Below are 18,060 nucleotides of genomic sequence, written 5' to 3' on the forward strand. Positions count from 1 at the left end.
TGAATTCTGACTTAGTCTGTACAATTTGAATTTTTTTTAAGTCAATGTTTTATAAATATTTATATGGCTTATGTTATGTCATCTTCATACTTCGTTTACAAAAAAGATTGTGGAATAATTTGCTTGCATGTATTAATTTGTTTGGTTTTTAATTCGCCTGACTATTTTAACGTTGGATGCATTGTTGTAAAATGCATGTTTATAACCGATATTATTTATTTATTCATGTACAAAACAATATGCTCGTTATCATATTTTACCATCGTACTCGGCTCAAGCAGTAATTCATTTTTCTAATTTTCTTTCTCGTTTTTGGATTGCAAAGCTTTTTCGGTGTATCTAATTTATTGTCCTTTTCCCTTATGATTATTTTATATTAATTTCTCGAATAAGTATATGACTATGTTATATTCTTAATTTCAGAAATGACTGGAGTTGACGGAGCTAGCTTGTCTGGTGATAAGACTGCTAAGGCAGTGCCTAATGCGGCGACCCTTGTGGTGCCAAATACGGTTGTACCGGTAACCGCTCATGCGGAAAAACCGGTGAAATTCAGTGGGCTGGATTTCAAGACGTGGCAACAAAAGATGTTGTTTTACTTGACCACGTTGAACTTTGCGAGGTTTTTAATTGAGGATGCACCTAAGCTGAAAGAAGATGAGTCTGATGTTCAACTAGTGAGTGCAGTCCAAGCTTGGAAACACTCAGATTTCTTATGTAGAAATTACATAATGAACTGTTTGAGTGACTCGCTATACAAGGTGTATAGTGTGCTGAAAACGTCCAAAGTTCTGTGGGACTCACTCGACAGAAAGTATAGAACCGAGGATGCGAGTACTAAGAAGTTTATAGTGACCTGGCTCCTTGATTTTACGATGGTGGATTTTAAGAAGGTGGTTAATCAAGTTCAAGATCTTCAGAGGATCATGCATGACATGGAAGCTGAGGGAATGCCCATGAATGAAGCCTTCTAAGTAGACGTTATTATTGAGAAATTGCCCCTGGTTGGAAGGACTTCAAGAACTATTTGAAGCATAAGCGTAAGGAGATGTCTATGGAAAACCTTGTCCTAAGACTCCGTATAGAGGAGGACAATAAGAATCGGTTTGCTGGCTCTTCAAATGCTAATATTGTGGAGGTTAAGAAGAAATCCAAGTTCAAGAAGGGAAAACCAGACAAGAAGCCCAACTTGGGATCTAAAGCTGGGGTTTCTAAGAAGAAATTTCAAGGAAGGTGTTTCAACTGTGACAAGATGGGTCACAAGTCAACTGAGTGCAGACTACCAAAGCGGAAGAAGCACGAGGCCCACATGGTGGATGATGTGGCTCAAGACATAATTGATATCAGTCTCTCTGTTGTGGTTTATGAAGTGAACCTGATCGGCTCTAACCCGAAAAAATGGTGGATTGGCACTGATGTTACTAGACATATTTGCTCTAGCAGGAAGTTGTTCCACACTTTCTCGCCAACTGAGACCGGAGAGAAGCTTTTCATGCGAAACTCTGCAACATCTGAAGTTCTTGGGAAAGGCAAGGTTGTGTTGAAGATGACATCTGGAAATGAGCTGACTCTGAATGATGTCCTATATCTTTCGGAGATCCGAAAGAATTTGGTTTCTGGTTCACTGTTGAACAAACATAGATTCCGTATTGTGTTTGAATCTGATAAAGTTATTTTGTCCAAAAAGGGAATGTTTGTGGGAGAAGGTTGTGTAATCGAAGGGCTATTTAAGCTGAATGTAATGACTGTGAAGAATATTAATAAGAACAATAATTCTACTGCTTACTTTATTGAGTCTTCCAATTTATGGCATGATAGACTAGGTCATGTTAATTATGAAACAATGCATAGATTAATTAACCTAAACCATATACCAACATTCCAAATTAGTTCAAAACACAAATGTGAAATTTGTGTTGAGGCAAAATTAACAAGATCATTGTTTCAAACAATTGAAAGGCAAATAAAACCTTTGGATTTGATTCACAGTGATGTGTGTGATTTAAAATCAAATCAAACAAGGGAAAGTTATAAGTACTTCATTACTTTTGTGGATGATAGTACAAGGTTTTGTTATATCTATTTGCTTAAAAGTAAAGATGAAGCTATAGAGAAGTTTGAGCTCCATAAAAAAGAAGTTGAAACCCAGTTAATGGAAAAATTAAAATAATAAAAAGTGACCGAGGTGGTGAATATGTATCACCTTTTGGTGAATTATGTGCAAAACACCGAATTATTCACAAAGTCACTGCACTGTATTCGCCTCAATCAAAGGGGATTGCTGAGCGTAAACATAGAACCTTAAAAGAAATGTGCAATGCGATGTTACTAATTTCAGGGTTATCTGAGTATATGTGGGGAGATGTTGTCATGTCAACAAATCATCTTTTAAATAGGATACCCAGAAAAAATCAAGAGCTAACTCCTTATGAATTTATGGAAATGCAAGAAGCCTTCCTATAAATTCTTACGAGTGTGGGGGTGCCTTGCAAAGGTTCTTGTACCAGAACCAAAGAAAGTAAAAATCGGCCAAAAACGGTGGATTGTATTTTTATTGGATATGTGCCTAATAGTATGGCATATAGGTTTCTTGTGCACGAGTTAAAAATCCCTGACATACACAAGAATACTATAATAGAATCAAGGAATGCTTCATTTTTTGAACATGTATTTCCTCGTAAGTCCAAAGTAAGTTCATGTTCATTGAAACGAACACGTGAAATTAATTCTGAAAATGAATATAGTGATGTTGAGGCAGAAGAAAATATTGATGAACTTGAAATAGAGGATGAACCTCGTCGGAGCAAAAGAGCTCGGGTTGAAAAATCCTTCGGGCCGGATTTTTTAACTTACTTGATCGAAAATGAACCACGGTCTTATTCAGAAGCTGTGCATTGTCCTGATGGTCCTTTTTGGAAAGAGGCTATCAAGAGAGAAGTTGATTCTATTATGCAGAATCATACCTGGAAACTGGTGGATCTTCCTCCAGGATGTAAACCACTAGGATCTAAATGGATCTTCAATAGGAAAATGAAGGCTGATGGATTCATTGTTAGGTCACACAACACTGTAGAAGGGGGTTGAATACAATATTAATATAATCAAATCGATTTAACACAAGTATGTAACAAAGATCATGTATATTGAATAAACTCTGTTACAATAAGAACTGTTGTTCTCTCTCAGTGATGAACAAATATCACTAAGAGCTGCTAGGTTACAATGTATAATCTTCTCGATAATGATAACACATATAGTGTACACCGTAAGTCTGTGTTTATATAGTACACAGTTACAAGATAACTTCTAATTGATATAGAATACAATTCTGTCTCCTAAAATATATCAATCAGATATCTTCTAATAGTCTTCTAGTCTTCTAACTCTTTCCATGCATATCTTCTTTTATTTCACTCTCGATCTTCTACTGTAAATCAGCTTCCTTCCTTATATGAAAGTCTTCCCGCACTTAAGTTCTGATATGACCTTAAGTTCTGATATTAAGTTCTGACTTCCAGTAAGTCCTGATATGTCCTGTTTGTTAAGATCTGAAAACTAAACATGAATCATATTAGACATGACATCTCAAATATATCTAACAATCTGCCCCAACTTGTAAATTATGCAAAATATACAAGTTAATAGATTTAAATGATGTCAAAAACATTTAAGTACAAATACAATAAGAGTTTAACTAGATAACTAACTACAACTTACAGTCCTTGTAGCTTTTACCAATCTCACTGAGTCAATCTGAATCCATAATGATTCTTGACAAAGCTTGATATCAGCTTTTCTTCTTTAATCCTCAGGACTTGAGAGAGTGTAGTATTGACTTGCTTCATCTCTTCATTCTGACTCCCAATCTGGTAGATTGCAGTCCTTAAAGCAGAGGTATGGTTTCTTTCTAAACCATCATTCAATCTTATTACCCTAGGATGAGAAGAATCTTTATTGTAGCATATACATTTCTCATTCAGTAACACTTTAAGCTTAGCAAAATCCTTCTTCATTGGAGTTTCACTTCCATCATTTTCAACAATACTAGGAATGAATTCTGTAACTCTTGAACCAGAAATTCTTGCTTTATCTCTGATGATCTTCAATATGAAGTTTGACCATCTCCTGGTAATATCAGACTTTACCTCTAAAAGGTAATGAAAGAATTGAAGTTCTTTCAATGATTTGTTTAGCACATCTGATTCTGACATCTGATATGTCCTTCCATCTTCAAGAAATATAATCAGATTTTCCTTGACATTGTGCTTGTCATGAGCATCCGGTACCACTTGAACAGAGATAACCTTATCAAGGTGTTTTTGTGTAACATCTTCAAGAGGTCTGTCAGTCAATAGAAATGGATCTCTAGTAGCAACTTCAACTCCTGTTTTGATCTTTGCTTCATCAGAACCTAGTCCAGCCCTGTCTCTTGGTTCTCTAGCATTTAACCAAATAGTTATGAAAGTAGACAACAATTGGATTTGCTTTGGATCTGATGGTTTGACATTTTTCCACAGAAGTTTCTTTTTATCAGCTACTTCCATCTTGTCTAAATCAACTTGAGTACTGTCAGAGGTTGACTTGATGACTTTATCAGAACTTGCTGTTTCTGTTATAGCTTACTGTTCTTCACTCTGAACAACTTGAGCCTTGTCAGAGGTTGTCTTTGATTCTTCAGAAATCTTATTTCTTTTCAGATTTTAAACATCTTTATCTTCAGCAAGAATATCATCAGTAACTTGAACCATTTTGCACACTGCCTTTATCAGAATTTGAGGAATTTTCATCTCCAATGGCTTGATTGGTTCATCAACTTTTCCTTTCCCTTTGTCTTTGGGATCAATCTCAGATTGTGATCTTGTTTTGGGCTTTGATGCCTCAATATGTGACTTCTCCTTGATCACAATGCCTTTTACCTTAGGCCTTGGAGGTTTCTTTCCAACAAAAGCTTTTGGCTTTAGATTTTTCTTTTCAGCTTTAAATCTAGCTTCTTCCTCCTTGAGATTTTCCTAATCCATTCATGGATTATGTTTCAGAAACAATCTTCTAGCAATTTCCTCATCAAGTGTCTGAATCTTGGGATCCTTGTAGTAGACAGTAGTCTGCTTTCCCTTGAGCTTCAGAGTTTGCATGAACTTTTGAGAATCTTGACTTCCACCTTGTATCTGAACATCAGGCTTTGTCATCAGATTTTTCTCATCAGAACTTGATATCAGATTTTGAGTTTGAGTACTTGCTATCAGATTTTGAGTTTGAGCAGCTTCAGAACTTGTTTTCTTTTGAATAGAAGATCTGCTTGCATCATTAATTAGTTTCCTTGAAGAAACCTTGCCGCTCTGCCCTTTACTTTGAACTTAACCTCTACCCTTGCTAGGGTTTCCCTGGTCATCAGCTTCATCATCTTTCTTCTTCAGTACTTGATCATTAGAGCATTTGGACTTAACTATCTTCTCCCCCTTTTTGGCATCATCTGATAATAGGAGTGGGAGAAGAAGTTCTACTGAAGATTGGATTTCATCCAATTGAGCCTGTTGAGAAGCTTGATTAGTCAGGACCTCAGAAATTTGGGCCTGTTGCTTCTCTTGAGCTTTCTCAATTGCTTCTACTTTTTCAGAAATAGGTCGGATAAACCTCTTTTTGTCAAGCTTGTTCTCCATTTCTAGCTTTTCAGCTTTTACAAGAAGCTTGTCAACCTTTTCTTGAGTAGCAGAGTGTAGACCTTGAAGATTTTTGGTAGACAGAGCTGTGACTTTGAGTTGTGTCTTGAAATCATCATTTGTGAACAACTCATCAGCTTTTGATACATGATCTGTCAGAACTTTGGTGCTTGGAATAAAATCTGATTCATTCCACTTCTTGGTCCACTCCACACCTCTGTGAGTATATTCCCAAGGAATAGGAGCAGCTTGCTCAACAAACTTCTTGACCAAAGCTTCCTTTCCAAGTACAAGAACTGGAGTATGTACGGAAACACTGTCTTCAGAACTTGAAGAAGATACAGTATGTTCTAACAACACTAGAGTGTGTGAAGCAACTGAAGATTGAAGAATAACTTCTTCTGGAATCTGAGCATCAGAATTTATCTCCAGAATATGTGTTATTGGATAGATGGTATCTCAGCATCAACATTTAAAATTGGAGAATGAGTTGGAGATGTCTGAGCTGCTGTAGGAGCTTCCAAATACAGAATAGTAGGAGTTTGCAGCCTGCTGATGTCAATTTCAGGACTTAAGCCTGAATCTTCAACTGTAATATCTCCATAAAGAGGAGAGGCTGGAGGTGTAACCACTGTATCAGGAACAGTGTCTTGGACTTTAGCTGGAGGTGGAAGAGATTCAATGATAATCGGCTCTTTTGAGATTAGAGATTCCTGATCTCCTTCCTCAGCTTCAGTTGTATCCTCAGATGTAGGATTAGCATTATACCTCTTTGCCCTCATTTTATTTAATCTCCTTGCCAATGAAGGAGTTGCTTTAGCAGCATCAGAACTTACAATTCTCTTTCTTTTCAAGTAATCAGAATCTTGAGCTGCAGTTGCTTTCTGAGAAGTGACATTCTCAGCTTCAATTATCACAGGTTCTGATGCATGAACCTGTGCTTCCTCTTCACTAACAGATTCATCCTTGAGAATCATTTTCCTTCTCTTTTATGGAGGTTGAGGAACAGACTTTGTCCTTTTAGGTTTGGAAGATAAAGGTCTGATGGAATGTGCTAATGGTTGAGGTTGAGTTGATTGTGTTGGTTTGAAATATGTCCTAATGGTAGGTTGTGGTTAAGAAGTAGTTGGTTGTGTAGTGGTTGGAGGTTCCGATGGAGGTTTGGATGGTTGGACATCAGGATATAGAGAAGTGTATGTGGATGGGTCAGAGTTTACCAAAAACTGTTTGACAGATTGTGGAATTTGGAGGGGTCTCAAAATAGTTTTCTTATTATCAGCAGATAATAAGTCAGTAAAAGCTCTTTTAGAAAGCTTAAATGGTTCAATTAACTCACTTGCTAATTGGGGTGCATCAGAACAACAAGAACTATAAATAAGCTGACAGAATCTAGCAAAATATATAGTGTTTCTATCTTCTGTCATCCTATCCCCAATAAAGCCTAAAACATCATTTGCATAATCAAAATGCGTTTGATTTATGAGAGCATACCCGATTTGTTGACTGAGAATTGGGATTGCATCAAAATTGGAGCACTTGTTTGCAAAAGTCCTGGTGATGCAGTCGAAGAAGAAACCCCATTCCCTCCTTATGTGAGGTCTCTTCAACTGTCCCAGCTTCGCTAAAGTCTTCTCATAGCCCAGATTGGCCATTAGCTGTTGAAGAACTGGCTCTTCAACTGTTGAATATGTGTAGTTTTCGGGTAGATGAAGTGCTTGTCTAACTGTGGTCAAAGTCACCACATGGGCATCCTCCCCTGTAGTAAAGATAATACTTGGGGACCCATTGGCACCACCATCATCATACACCCCTGACCTCCAGAACTCCAGCACTTGAGTTCCTGAGAATGTGTCTGGTTGGGTCAGTGCATAACCTATCTCAGAGTTAGCGAGAAAGTCCTGAACGAAATGAAGATCTGATGAGGCTTCACTCTTGTGAAGAATAGCCAAGTAATTGTTGGGGACAAACTTCGCTCCATTGAAAATAACATCTTTTGGTGCCATTTCTGTAATAAATAAGTGAGAAAATATATTGTGCACAAGGTCTTTGATAAAAGTCCTGTATGAAAAAGCTTCAGAGAATATTAGAGAGAGAGAATAAGAGAGATTAAAAATAGAAAAGTAGGTAAAAGATTAGAAAATCTTTTAACTCTCATATATATACTCTCTCCACTCAACAGTCCTTTTTAGAAGTAAAACAGACATTTGTACACCTGTCAGCCAGTAAGTAGTTAAAGCAGAGTTAGTGGGCACGAGAAATAAGCAATAATTAAAGTGCACATGCAGTTTTTCAAGACAAACAAGTTTACCACTAACCCAAATGATTATGACTATTTTTATCTCACCTAAATATGTCTTGATAAAATATGACCGTTACTGTATTTACCATAAATAAGTCAAGTAAAAAATAATGCCACGTAAGCATCAGAGATTCCATCAGGATTTAATATCAGAACTTGACTATTATCAGATTTTAACAGTCATGAGCACATGACTTCTTAACTCAAAAAGTGAATGTCTGTATCTGTGATTCTTTATACAAATACTGACTTGTTTCTTCAGAGTTTAATCATCAGAACTTCCATCAGAACTTGTCCTCAGAATTTATGCAAATGACACTTAACTATTTATCAAAAACAACTTAATCACCACAATAACTTTCATCATTCATATGGATTGAGAGTGTGTGCATTAGCAAAATATTAGATAAAGATTAAAGTCTGATATACTTCAGTACATCTTAGAAATAAGGCATAACTAAGAAGTGCTTAAAATATGTCATTAATAATGAAGTCTACTACAGGATAAATTTGTGCATGAGTCCACCTCAACTATTTGTGCTCATTTTATGCATCTTTTAGAATTCTTTTTCACAGTGGCTTCTCAGTGTAAATGAGTCACAACTGCTATCAGAATTTATGCTATTATCAGAGTATTTCTCCGGTAATCAGAGAATGTGAAAAGTCACCAAGAAAAATTTATTTGCTTTTCAAATGCATATTAATTAATACCACCAATGCACTTGGGTCTTCCCTTCCACATATTTACTCTAGATCTCAAAGGAGTACCTGACTTTAATTTTATTTTCTTTTCTTTTCTTCAGATAAGTGAGGCTTATCAAGCATTTAGGTTCATCCTTAAGATTTAATGACATCAGAATTTGACAGATAAGAAGCAAGAATCTAGTTTGTGACTTAGTAATAAGATACACAAAGTAAATTTGACTAAGCTCAAATTCAGAATTTGCTTGTGTTAATGAATTTCCACATAAACAACTAATTCAGACATGGGATTTCTAGTATGTTAAAGACTATTAGGTCAGCATCTAGCACAGTAATCCTCATTGGGTTGAATAGTCACAGAACATTCAGATCACTATCAGCAGTTAATGATTTTCAATTTAAGCACAAATTACAAGAAGATAAGACAATCTGTAAACACTGATCATAAAGTCTGATACATGAGAACAAAAACTAAGCAGATTTAGAGAAATAACCTGAAACCATTCCAAGTTCAATTACCAGTCTTGTAAAAGTAGCTTCACATAGTGGTTTTGTGAAGATATCTGCTAGTTGTTGATCTGTTGGAACAAAATGCAATTCCACTGTACCTTCCATCATATGTTCCTTTATGAAATGGTACCTAATGCTGATGTGCTTCGTCATTGAGTGTTGAACTGGATTACCTGTCATAGCAATAGTACTTTGATTATCACAGTAAATAGGTATTTTAGAAAATTCTAACCCATAATCCAGTAACTGATTCTTCATCCAAAGAATCTGTGCACAACAAATTCCTGCAGAATATATTCTGCTTCTGTAGTTGATGTGGAAATTGATTTCTGTTTCTTGCTAAACCAAGAAACCAATCTGCCTCCAAGAAATTGGAAGCTTCCACTAGTGCTTTTTCTTTCTATTTTGCATCCTGCAAAATCTGCATCTGAGTAACCTATTAGCTTAAAATCTGATTCTCTAGGATACCACAATCCTAGATCAGCTGTACCCTTAAGGTACTTGAAAATTCTTTTCACAGCTATTAGATGAGGTTCTCTTGGATCAGCCTAAAATCTTGTACAAAGACAGGTAGCATACATGATATCAGGTCTACTAGCAGTTAAATAGAGTAAATAGCCAATCATACCTCTATAGTTAGTAATATCTACTGATGAACCAGTATCTTTATCTAACTTGGTTGCAGTGGCCATGGGAGTGGATGCAGTTGAACTGTCTTGCATTCCAAATTTCTTGAGTAAATTTCTGGTGTACTTGGATTGACAGATAAAAGTACTTTCTTCATTTTGCTTGACTTGAAGTCCTAGAAAATAACTAAGTTCTCCCATCATACTTATTTGATATCTAGACTGCATTACTTTGCAAACCTTTCACAGAGTTTGGCATTTGTAGAACCAAATATGATATCATCAACATATATCTATACGAAAAATAAGTCCTTTCCATGGTTGAGGTAAAACAATGTTTTATCAACTGTGCCTCTGTGAAATCCACTTTCCAGAAGTCTCATACCATGCTCTTGGAGCTTGCTTAAGGCCATAAAGTGCTTTGTCAAGCCTGTAGACATGATTTGAAAATTTTGAATCTACAAAGCCTGGAGGTTGTTCAACATATACCTCTTCTTCCAATTCTCCATTGCGAAAAGCACTTTTCACATCCATTTGAAAGACTTTAAACTTTTTGTGAGCAACATAAGCCAAAAAGATTCTTATGGTTTCCAATCTAGCAACTGGTGCAAATGTGTCATCATAATCAATACCCTCCTGTTGAGAGTAGCCTTTAGCAACCAGCCTTGCTTTGTTCCTTCTAATTATGCCATCACTGTCAGTTTTGTTTCTGAACACCCATTTTGTGCCAACAACTGATCTGTTCTTTGGTCTTAACACTAGGGTCCAGACTTTATTTCTTTCGAATTCATTTAACTCCTGCATTTCTTGCACCCAATCAGCATCTTGAAGAACTTCTTCCACTTTCTTTGGTTCAGTCTGAGATAGAAAAGAATGATAGAGACATTCATTTGATGTTGCAGTTCTAGTTCTGACACCTGCTTCAGGATCTCCAATTATCAAGTCAGGTGTAAGTGATTTAGTCCACTTCCTTGCAGATGGAAGTTGTTCTCTAGAACTGGATCCTACCCCATGATCCATGCTGTCTCCATCAGCATTTTCTGATGCTCCCCCTGTAGTTATGCTCTCTGACACTTCAGTATTTGAGTTGGATACATCAGGATTTGAAGTATCAAAGTTTTCAGAATTATCAGTACTTGGCTCATCAGAACTTAATAAATCAGAACTTGAAGAGCCAGTGACAGGTTCTGATGATTCTTGAGAGTCTTGAGTTGTGGTAGGATCTTCAGCTTGCTCCCCCTGGACAGGTGCATTTTCCTTTGGAGTTGTTACCACAGTTTCAATGACATCAGAACTTAACCCATTAGAACTTACAGGATCAGAGTTTAAGTCATCAGAATTTACAGAATCAGAATTTAAATCTTCATTTTCAAATCTCAGCTGATTGTGATCATTGAAATCTTCAAGTCCAGTAATCTTCTTATCATCAAAAGATACATTGATAGATTTCATGACTACCCTTGTTCTTAAATTGTAGACTCTGAAGGCTTTTATGGAAAGTGGATATCCAACAAAGATTCCTTCATCAGCTTTTAGATCAAATTTTGACAGCTGTTCAGGATGAGTCTTAAGAACAAAACACTTACATCCAAATACATGAAAGTATTTCAGATTTGACTTCTTTTTCTTTACCATCTCATATGGTGTTTTTCCATGATTGTTTATGAGTGTAGCATTCTATGTAAAATAAGCATTCTGCATAGCTTCAGCCCAAAAGTAGGTTGGTAGCTTTGCTTCATCAAGCATAGTTCGTGGAGCTTCAATGAGAGTCCTATTCTTTCTTTCTACAACTCTATTTTGCTGTGGAGTTCCAGGTGCAGAAAATTCCTATTTGATTCCATGCTCTTTGCAAAACTCTTCCATGATTGAATTCTTGAACTCAGTGCCATTATCACTTCTTATAATTTTAACAGAAACTTTGACCAGTTTATCCAGCTGTCTGACATGATCAATTAGAGTAGATGTAGTTTCATTCTTCTTGTGCAAGAAATACACCCAAGTGTATCTTGTGAACTCATCCACTATAACCATAACATATTTCTTCTTTGCAATAGACATGACATTGACTGGACCAAATAGATCAACCTGCAGTAGGTGATAAGGCTCAAGAATTGAAGATTCAGTTTTGCTCTTGAAAGAAGATTTTCTTTGTTTTCCCTTTTGACATGAATCACAAAGGCCATCAGGAATAAATACTGATTTTGGTAGTCCTCTCACAAGATCTTTCTTTACAAGCTCATTTATGTTGTTGAAATTTAAATGAATGAGTCTTTTATGCCAATTCCAGCATTCTTCAATTGATAATCTACTCAACAGACAAATTGCAGAACCATCAGAACTTGTTGAAAGTCTGGCTTCATAAATGTTACCATGCCTGTAACCTTTCAGAACCACTTTGCCTATAGAATTGCTTAAAACTTCACAGTGTTTTTCAAAGAAATCCACATGATAACCTCTGTCACATATTTGACTCACACTTAGCAGATTGTGTTTAAGTCCTGAGACAAGAGCTACTGTTTCATTGATGACATTCCCAAAATTGATATTGGCATATCCCAGAGTTTTTCCCATGTTGCCATCTCCATAAGAAACTCCTGGGCCAGCTTTCTCCACAAAGTCTGATAGCAGGGCTTTATTTCCAGTCATATGTCCTGAACATCCACTGTCCAGCACTAAGATGTTTTTCCTGTTACCCTGCAATCACAAAGACCACTAATGGTTAGTTTTAAGGATCCAGACTTGCTTGGATCCTTTGGCCTTTTTAAGTTTGTTAGAATTTGCAGTGGATTTAATTTCAGAGTTTATGCCAACATGCTATTTATCAGAACTTATATCAGACTTTGCATCAGACTTTACACTAGAAGGAATTAAAGTAACTTTCTTCAAAGAAGGTTTTATTTGATAATAATCATAGTACAAACTATGATATTCCTTACAAGTATAAATGGAATGCCATAAACTACCACAGTGAAAACAAGGATTTTATGGCTTAAACCTAACAGACTGACTCTTAACTCTTGAACTAGGAGGTAAAGAGTTTATATCATTATTCTTCCTGCAAAATGAAGCAAGATGGTTAGAGTTTCCACAATTATAACATTTCTTTCTAGGAGCATTAGGAATAGGCATATAATTATTTCTTTTGTTCACACCTTCCTTTCCATTCCTATTTTTCCTAGCTTCCTTTACCTTGTTGACATTCCTAGTCTCTTTCAGCTTATGCTTAAGCTGCTTCTTTGTCATTAAGCCTATGTTGACTTCAGCTGGTTTATCCTGTTCTAATTTGTCAAAAGTTGACTTATCTTTGACTTCTGTCACAGACTCTTTCATCTTTTCAGAATCAGACTTTACAGTTTTTGCTACAAACTTAACAGGATTTACCTTTGGCTTAGCAGTCTATTTAACAACAATTGGCTCAATTTGTTCAGTTCCTTTTTCACTTTTATCATCTCCATAACCTAAGCCCTCTTTCCAGTTTCTACTACTCAATAAATTCTGAGTTGTTCTGCCAGAGTTAGTCCAAGTTCTGATAATCTCTCTTTCCTTTTCTAAGTCAACTTTTAGAGATTCATTCAATTTTAACACTTCATCTCTAACATATAAAGCATCATCTTTTTCTTTCTTAGTTTGATGAAGAAAAACTAACTCCTTTTCTAAATAATCATTTCTCTTTTTATAAGCAGAATTTTTAGATGTTAATCTTTCACATGTTAAAGTCTGATCTCTATAACTAATAAATATGGTTTTAAGATATAATCTCAACTCAGTAATATCCTCAGTATAAAAAGCATAGTTGTTTGAGGTACCTTTAATTCATCAGTTTCAGGACTGCCATCAGTATTTTCCATGAAGGCATATTTCACCTCATGTTCAGAATCTGAAGTGTCTGTCCAGCTTTTCTTCTTTGTGACAAGTGCCTTGCCTTTGTCACTTTTTCCTTTCTTGCAGTCAGGAGATATATGGCCTCTTTCACCACAATTGTAGCATTTGACATTTGATTTTTCTCCTTTATCAGACTTTTCTTTACCGTCAGACTTTCTGAACCCTTTCTTATCAGAACTTCCACTTTTCCTGGAAAACTTCTTGCCTTTACTGAATTTCCTGTAGGCTATTTTGTGATACCCTTTACCATAAGAGCATACAATTTCATCATCTCTTCATCAACATCTATTTCAGGTAAACTTTCAGTTTCTGAATCATCATCATCAGAATATGATGACTTAATCAGACTTTATGATGAGAGCCTTTCCTTTGCCTCTTGTTGAGGAAGCCATTTTAGGAGATTCCCCCTCATCCTTAAGAGCAACTGTCCTTGACTTTCTTTCATACCTCTTGCTCCTTTGATCCATCTTAAGTTCATAAGTCTTGAGCATACCATAAATTTCATCAAGAGTAGTTTCAGTAAGGTCATAGTTGTCTCTTATGGTAGTAGACTTCAAATCCCAATTTTCAGGAAGAGCTAAAAGGAATTTTAGATTTGAATCTTCAAGATCATATTCCTTGTCCACTAATGACAGATCATTCAAGAGTTTGACAAACCTGTCATATAAGTCAGTTAAAGACTCATCAGCTTTTGAGTCAAAGTGCTCATATTCTTGAGTGAGTATAGTCCTCCTGTTCTTCTTGATTGCATCAGTTCCCTGACATCTTCTCTCCAAAGCATCCCATATCTCCTTTGCAGTTTTGTAATTAATTACCCTGTTTGACATGACATTATCAATGGCACTATGCAGCAAATGCCTTACCCTTGCATCCTTGGCAATAGATGAGATGTCTTCAGCTATGTACTCACCTTTTTCATTTAGTATGGTCATTGCTGGTTGATCAGCAACTACAATAGAGAGCTTGGTAGGCTTATGTGGTCCTTCATTAATTCTGTCAAGGTATTCTGGATCTGTAGCTTCCAGAAACATAGCCATCTTCACTTTCCATATAGGATACTCAAAAGGTCACAGTATGGGAACCCTAATAGTCTCATATCGACTGTGGGTTTGAGTCTTTTGAGTTTCTTCAGTTTTAGTGGACTTGGTTGGAGTTTGTGCTTCTTCAGACATGATTGTTTGGATCTTTACTGTATGTGTGTTAATAGATAAGCTCTAATACCAATTGTTAGGTCACACAACATTGTAGATGGGGGTTGAATATAGTATTAATACAATTAAATCAATTTAACACAAGTATGTAACAAAGATCAAGTATATTGAATAAACTCTGTTACAATAAGAACTGTTGTTCTCTCTCAGTGATGAACAAATGTCACTAAGAGCTGCTAGGTTACAATGTATAATCTTCTCGATAATGATAACACATATAGTGTAAATCCTAAGTCTGTATTTATGTAGTACACAATTACAAGATAACTTCTAATTGATATGGAATACAATTATGTCTCCTAAAATATATCAATCAGATATCTTCTACAAGTCTTCCAGTCTTTTAACTCTTTCCATGCATATCTTCTTTTATTTCAGTCTCGATATTCTACTGTAAATCAACTTCCTTCCTTATATGAAAGTCTTCCCGCACTTAAGTTCTGATATGACCTTAAGTTCTGATTTTAAGATCTGACTTCCAGTAAATCCTGATTTCAGTAAGTCCTGATATGTTTTTTAAGATCTGAAAACTAAATATGAATCATATTAGACATGACATCTCAAATATATCTAACATTTATTGATAAATACAAATCCCGACTTGTTATTCAAGGTTTTCGCCAGAAGAAAGGCATTGATTATTTTGACACTTATTCTCTGGTGACGAGAATGGCATCCATACGGATGATAATGGTTATTGCAGCTTTGCGAAACCTTGAAGTGCATCAAATGGATGTAAAAATGGCCATTATGAATGGAGATTTACATGAAGAAATCTATATTAAGAAGCCTGAGGGTTTTGTGGTGCTGAGATTGGAACACAAAGTTTATAAATTGGTGAAGTCCATATATGGCTTAAAACAAGCACCTCGAGATTGGCATCAGAAATTTGACAGTGTTATATTGTTGAATGGGTTTAAAATCAATGAATGTGAAAAATATGTTTATGTCAAAGATATAATAGAGGGATATGTGATCCTGTGTCTTTATGATATGCTCATCGTTGGTAGTAATGACAAAATGGTAAAATCTACCAAAGATATATTACATTCAAGATTCAACATGAAAGATATGGACTTAGCTGATGTTATTCTAGGGATAAAGATCCTTAGAACGTCAAGTGGACTTGTGCTAAATTAGTCACATTACATTGATAAGATCCTTGAGAAAATTAGCAAGGATGATTCTAGTGTGTCAAGAACTTCTTTTGATATGACTTTACATCTTTCAAAAAATAAAGGTGAGGGTGTTTCTCAAGGAGAATATGCTAAAGTAATAGGGAGTCTGATGTACTTAATGAATTTTACACGTCCATACATTGCTTTACTGTTAGTAAGCTAAGACGATACACGAGTAATCTGGGTGTGGATCACTGAAAAGTGATAACTAAAGTGCTTAGGTACTTAAGGTATACGCACGATTATGGATTGCACTACACAAGATATCTTGCTGTACTAGGAGGGTATAGTGATTCAAACCAGATAAATGGTGTTAAAGGATCAAAGTCCACAAGCGGATATATTTTTACATTAGCAGGTGGAGCGATCTCATGGAAATCTTAAAAAAAAATGGTTGTGACCAAATCTATTATAGAAGCTGAGTTTGTTGTTTTGGATAAAGCAAGTGAACAAGCTGAATGGTTGTGTCAATTTTTAGAAGATATTCCAAGATGGGAGATGCCAGTGCCACCACTTTGTATACACTGTGATAGCACTACAGCGATTGGTACAGCTGATCGTGTACTATATAACAGAATGTCGAGGCATATTCATCGGCGGCATAATTCCGTTAGAAGACTACTCTCAACTAGAGTTATCACTATTGACTACATCAAGTCAAAGGATAACATTGCGGATCCGCTAACCAAAGGGTTAAATAGAGAGTTAGGTGAGAAATCATCAAAAGGAATGGGACTACAGCCCATAACAAAATTAGATACAAAGGAAACCCAACCTTGTTGACTGGACATCCCAAGATCTTGGTTCAAAGGGACAACCTAATTATAAAGACTTAGTGAGATCACTATGGGGGTTTTACTCTGGGGTCCATCCCTACGATAAAAACAGTGATACAATATGGAAAAGGCTAAGCAATGATTTTAATGATCCTTATATGTCGATATATCGAACAATAATTATTCTATATTATTTTAGAGATCGCCTATGTGAGTGAAGTGGGGTCGCTTCGAGAAGAAATTATGGGGGCTAATTCTGGGAAAAACTCACAGAACCAGGCTAAAGCTCAAGACCAAAATGGGCTTAATAGTGAGAACTGAACAAATATAAGAAAGACTCCAGTGGGGGATGTATCATCATTTCATAGTACAGAAGGGCAGTTCAAGGTCAACGCGACTACTGAAATTCTAGAAATATAATTATGTTCTTATAAGGGAAGGTTCAAGGGGTAACACCTACCTATCCTATTCTGGTTTCTGCCATGACTTTCTATCTCCATGTCAAAAGAGTCAATTTGTAAAGTCAATTTTTATTTATGTGGGGGATTGTTGGAATAAATTTGAATAAAAATTTATTTGCATTTATTTTGTTTGATTTTGTTACTTATGAATTGATTTTTTGTAACTCATATATTAATGTGATGATTTATTTGATCATTAATTTTGGATGTTACAAAGTTAATAAAATTATAAGTTACATTTTTCTTTCCCCTATAAAAAGAGGCCTTGCCTCATTGATTTTACACAAGAAAAATCATACAAGTATCATTTTCTTGCATTCCTCGAAGAGCTCCAGGTTCTTATTTCTGTGAGATAGAAAGTAGTATTTGAACGGTACGTAGAAGGAGGGTCTTCAAGTGCTTGAGACTACCTTTGTTCGTTGTATTCTGGGAGATGGAAGCCGCAATACCTTCAAACACACATGGAAGGGGCTTATCTGTTTTAAGGATAACGTGGTGTTCACGTACCTCGAACTATTCATTTTGGTATTTTGTTCTTATATTCTTAATTTCAGGTAATTTCTTCATTATACTCCTTACAATATGTTTGAGAGAGGTTTTGGGGGTGAATGTTGAAGGCCTTGGGGTGGTATGACGAATTTTGATAAAAAAAAGGGATTGAGAATGAAGGAGAAGGAGCAGGGAATTGGCTATTGGAGTATAATAGTAGATGTAATTAAATCATACTTTAATTTAAAAATATATTTTTACCCTTACAA

At 35.8% G+C, this 18,060-nt stretch overlaps 1 protein-coding gene across 1 annotated transcript; it reads left to right on the top strand.

The window, feature by feature from the left end:
* Positions 1 to 425: 425 nt before the first annotated feature.
* LOC141679709 (uncharacterized) lies at positions 426 to 974 on the top strand. The gene has a single exon (XM_074486133.1). It carries the CDS (start codon positions 426 to 428, stop codon positions 972 to 974), a length of 549 nt encoding a protein of 182 aa, XP_074342234.1.
* The last annotated feature ends 17,086 nt before the right edge of the window (positions 975 to 18,060 follow it).

This window comes from Apium graveolens, chromosome 8 (genome assembly GCF_009905375.1).
Source record: "Apium graveolens cultivar Ventura chromosome 8, ASM990537v1, whole genome shotgun sequence".
Taxonomy (NCBI): domain Eukaryota; kingdom Viridiplantae; phylum Streptophyta; class Magnoliopsida; order Apiales; family Apiaceae; genus Apium; species Apium graveolens.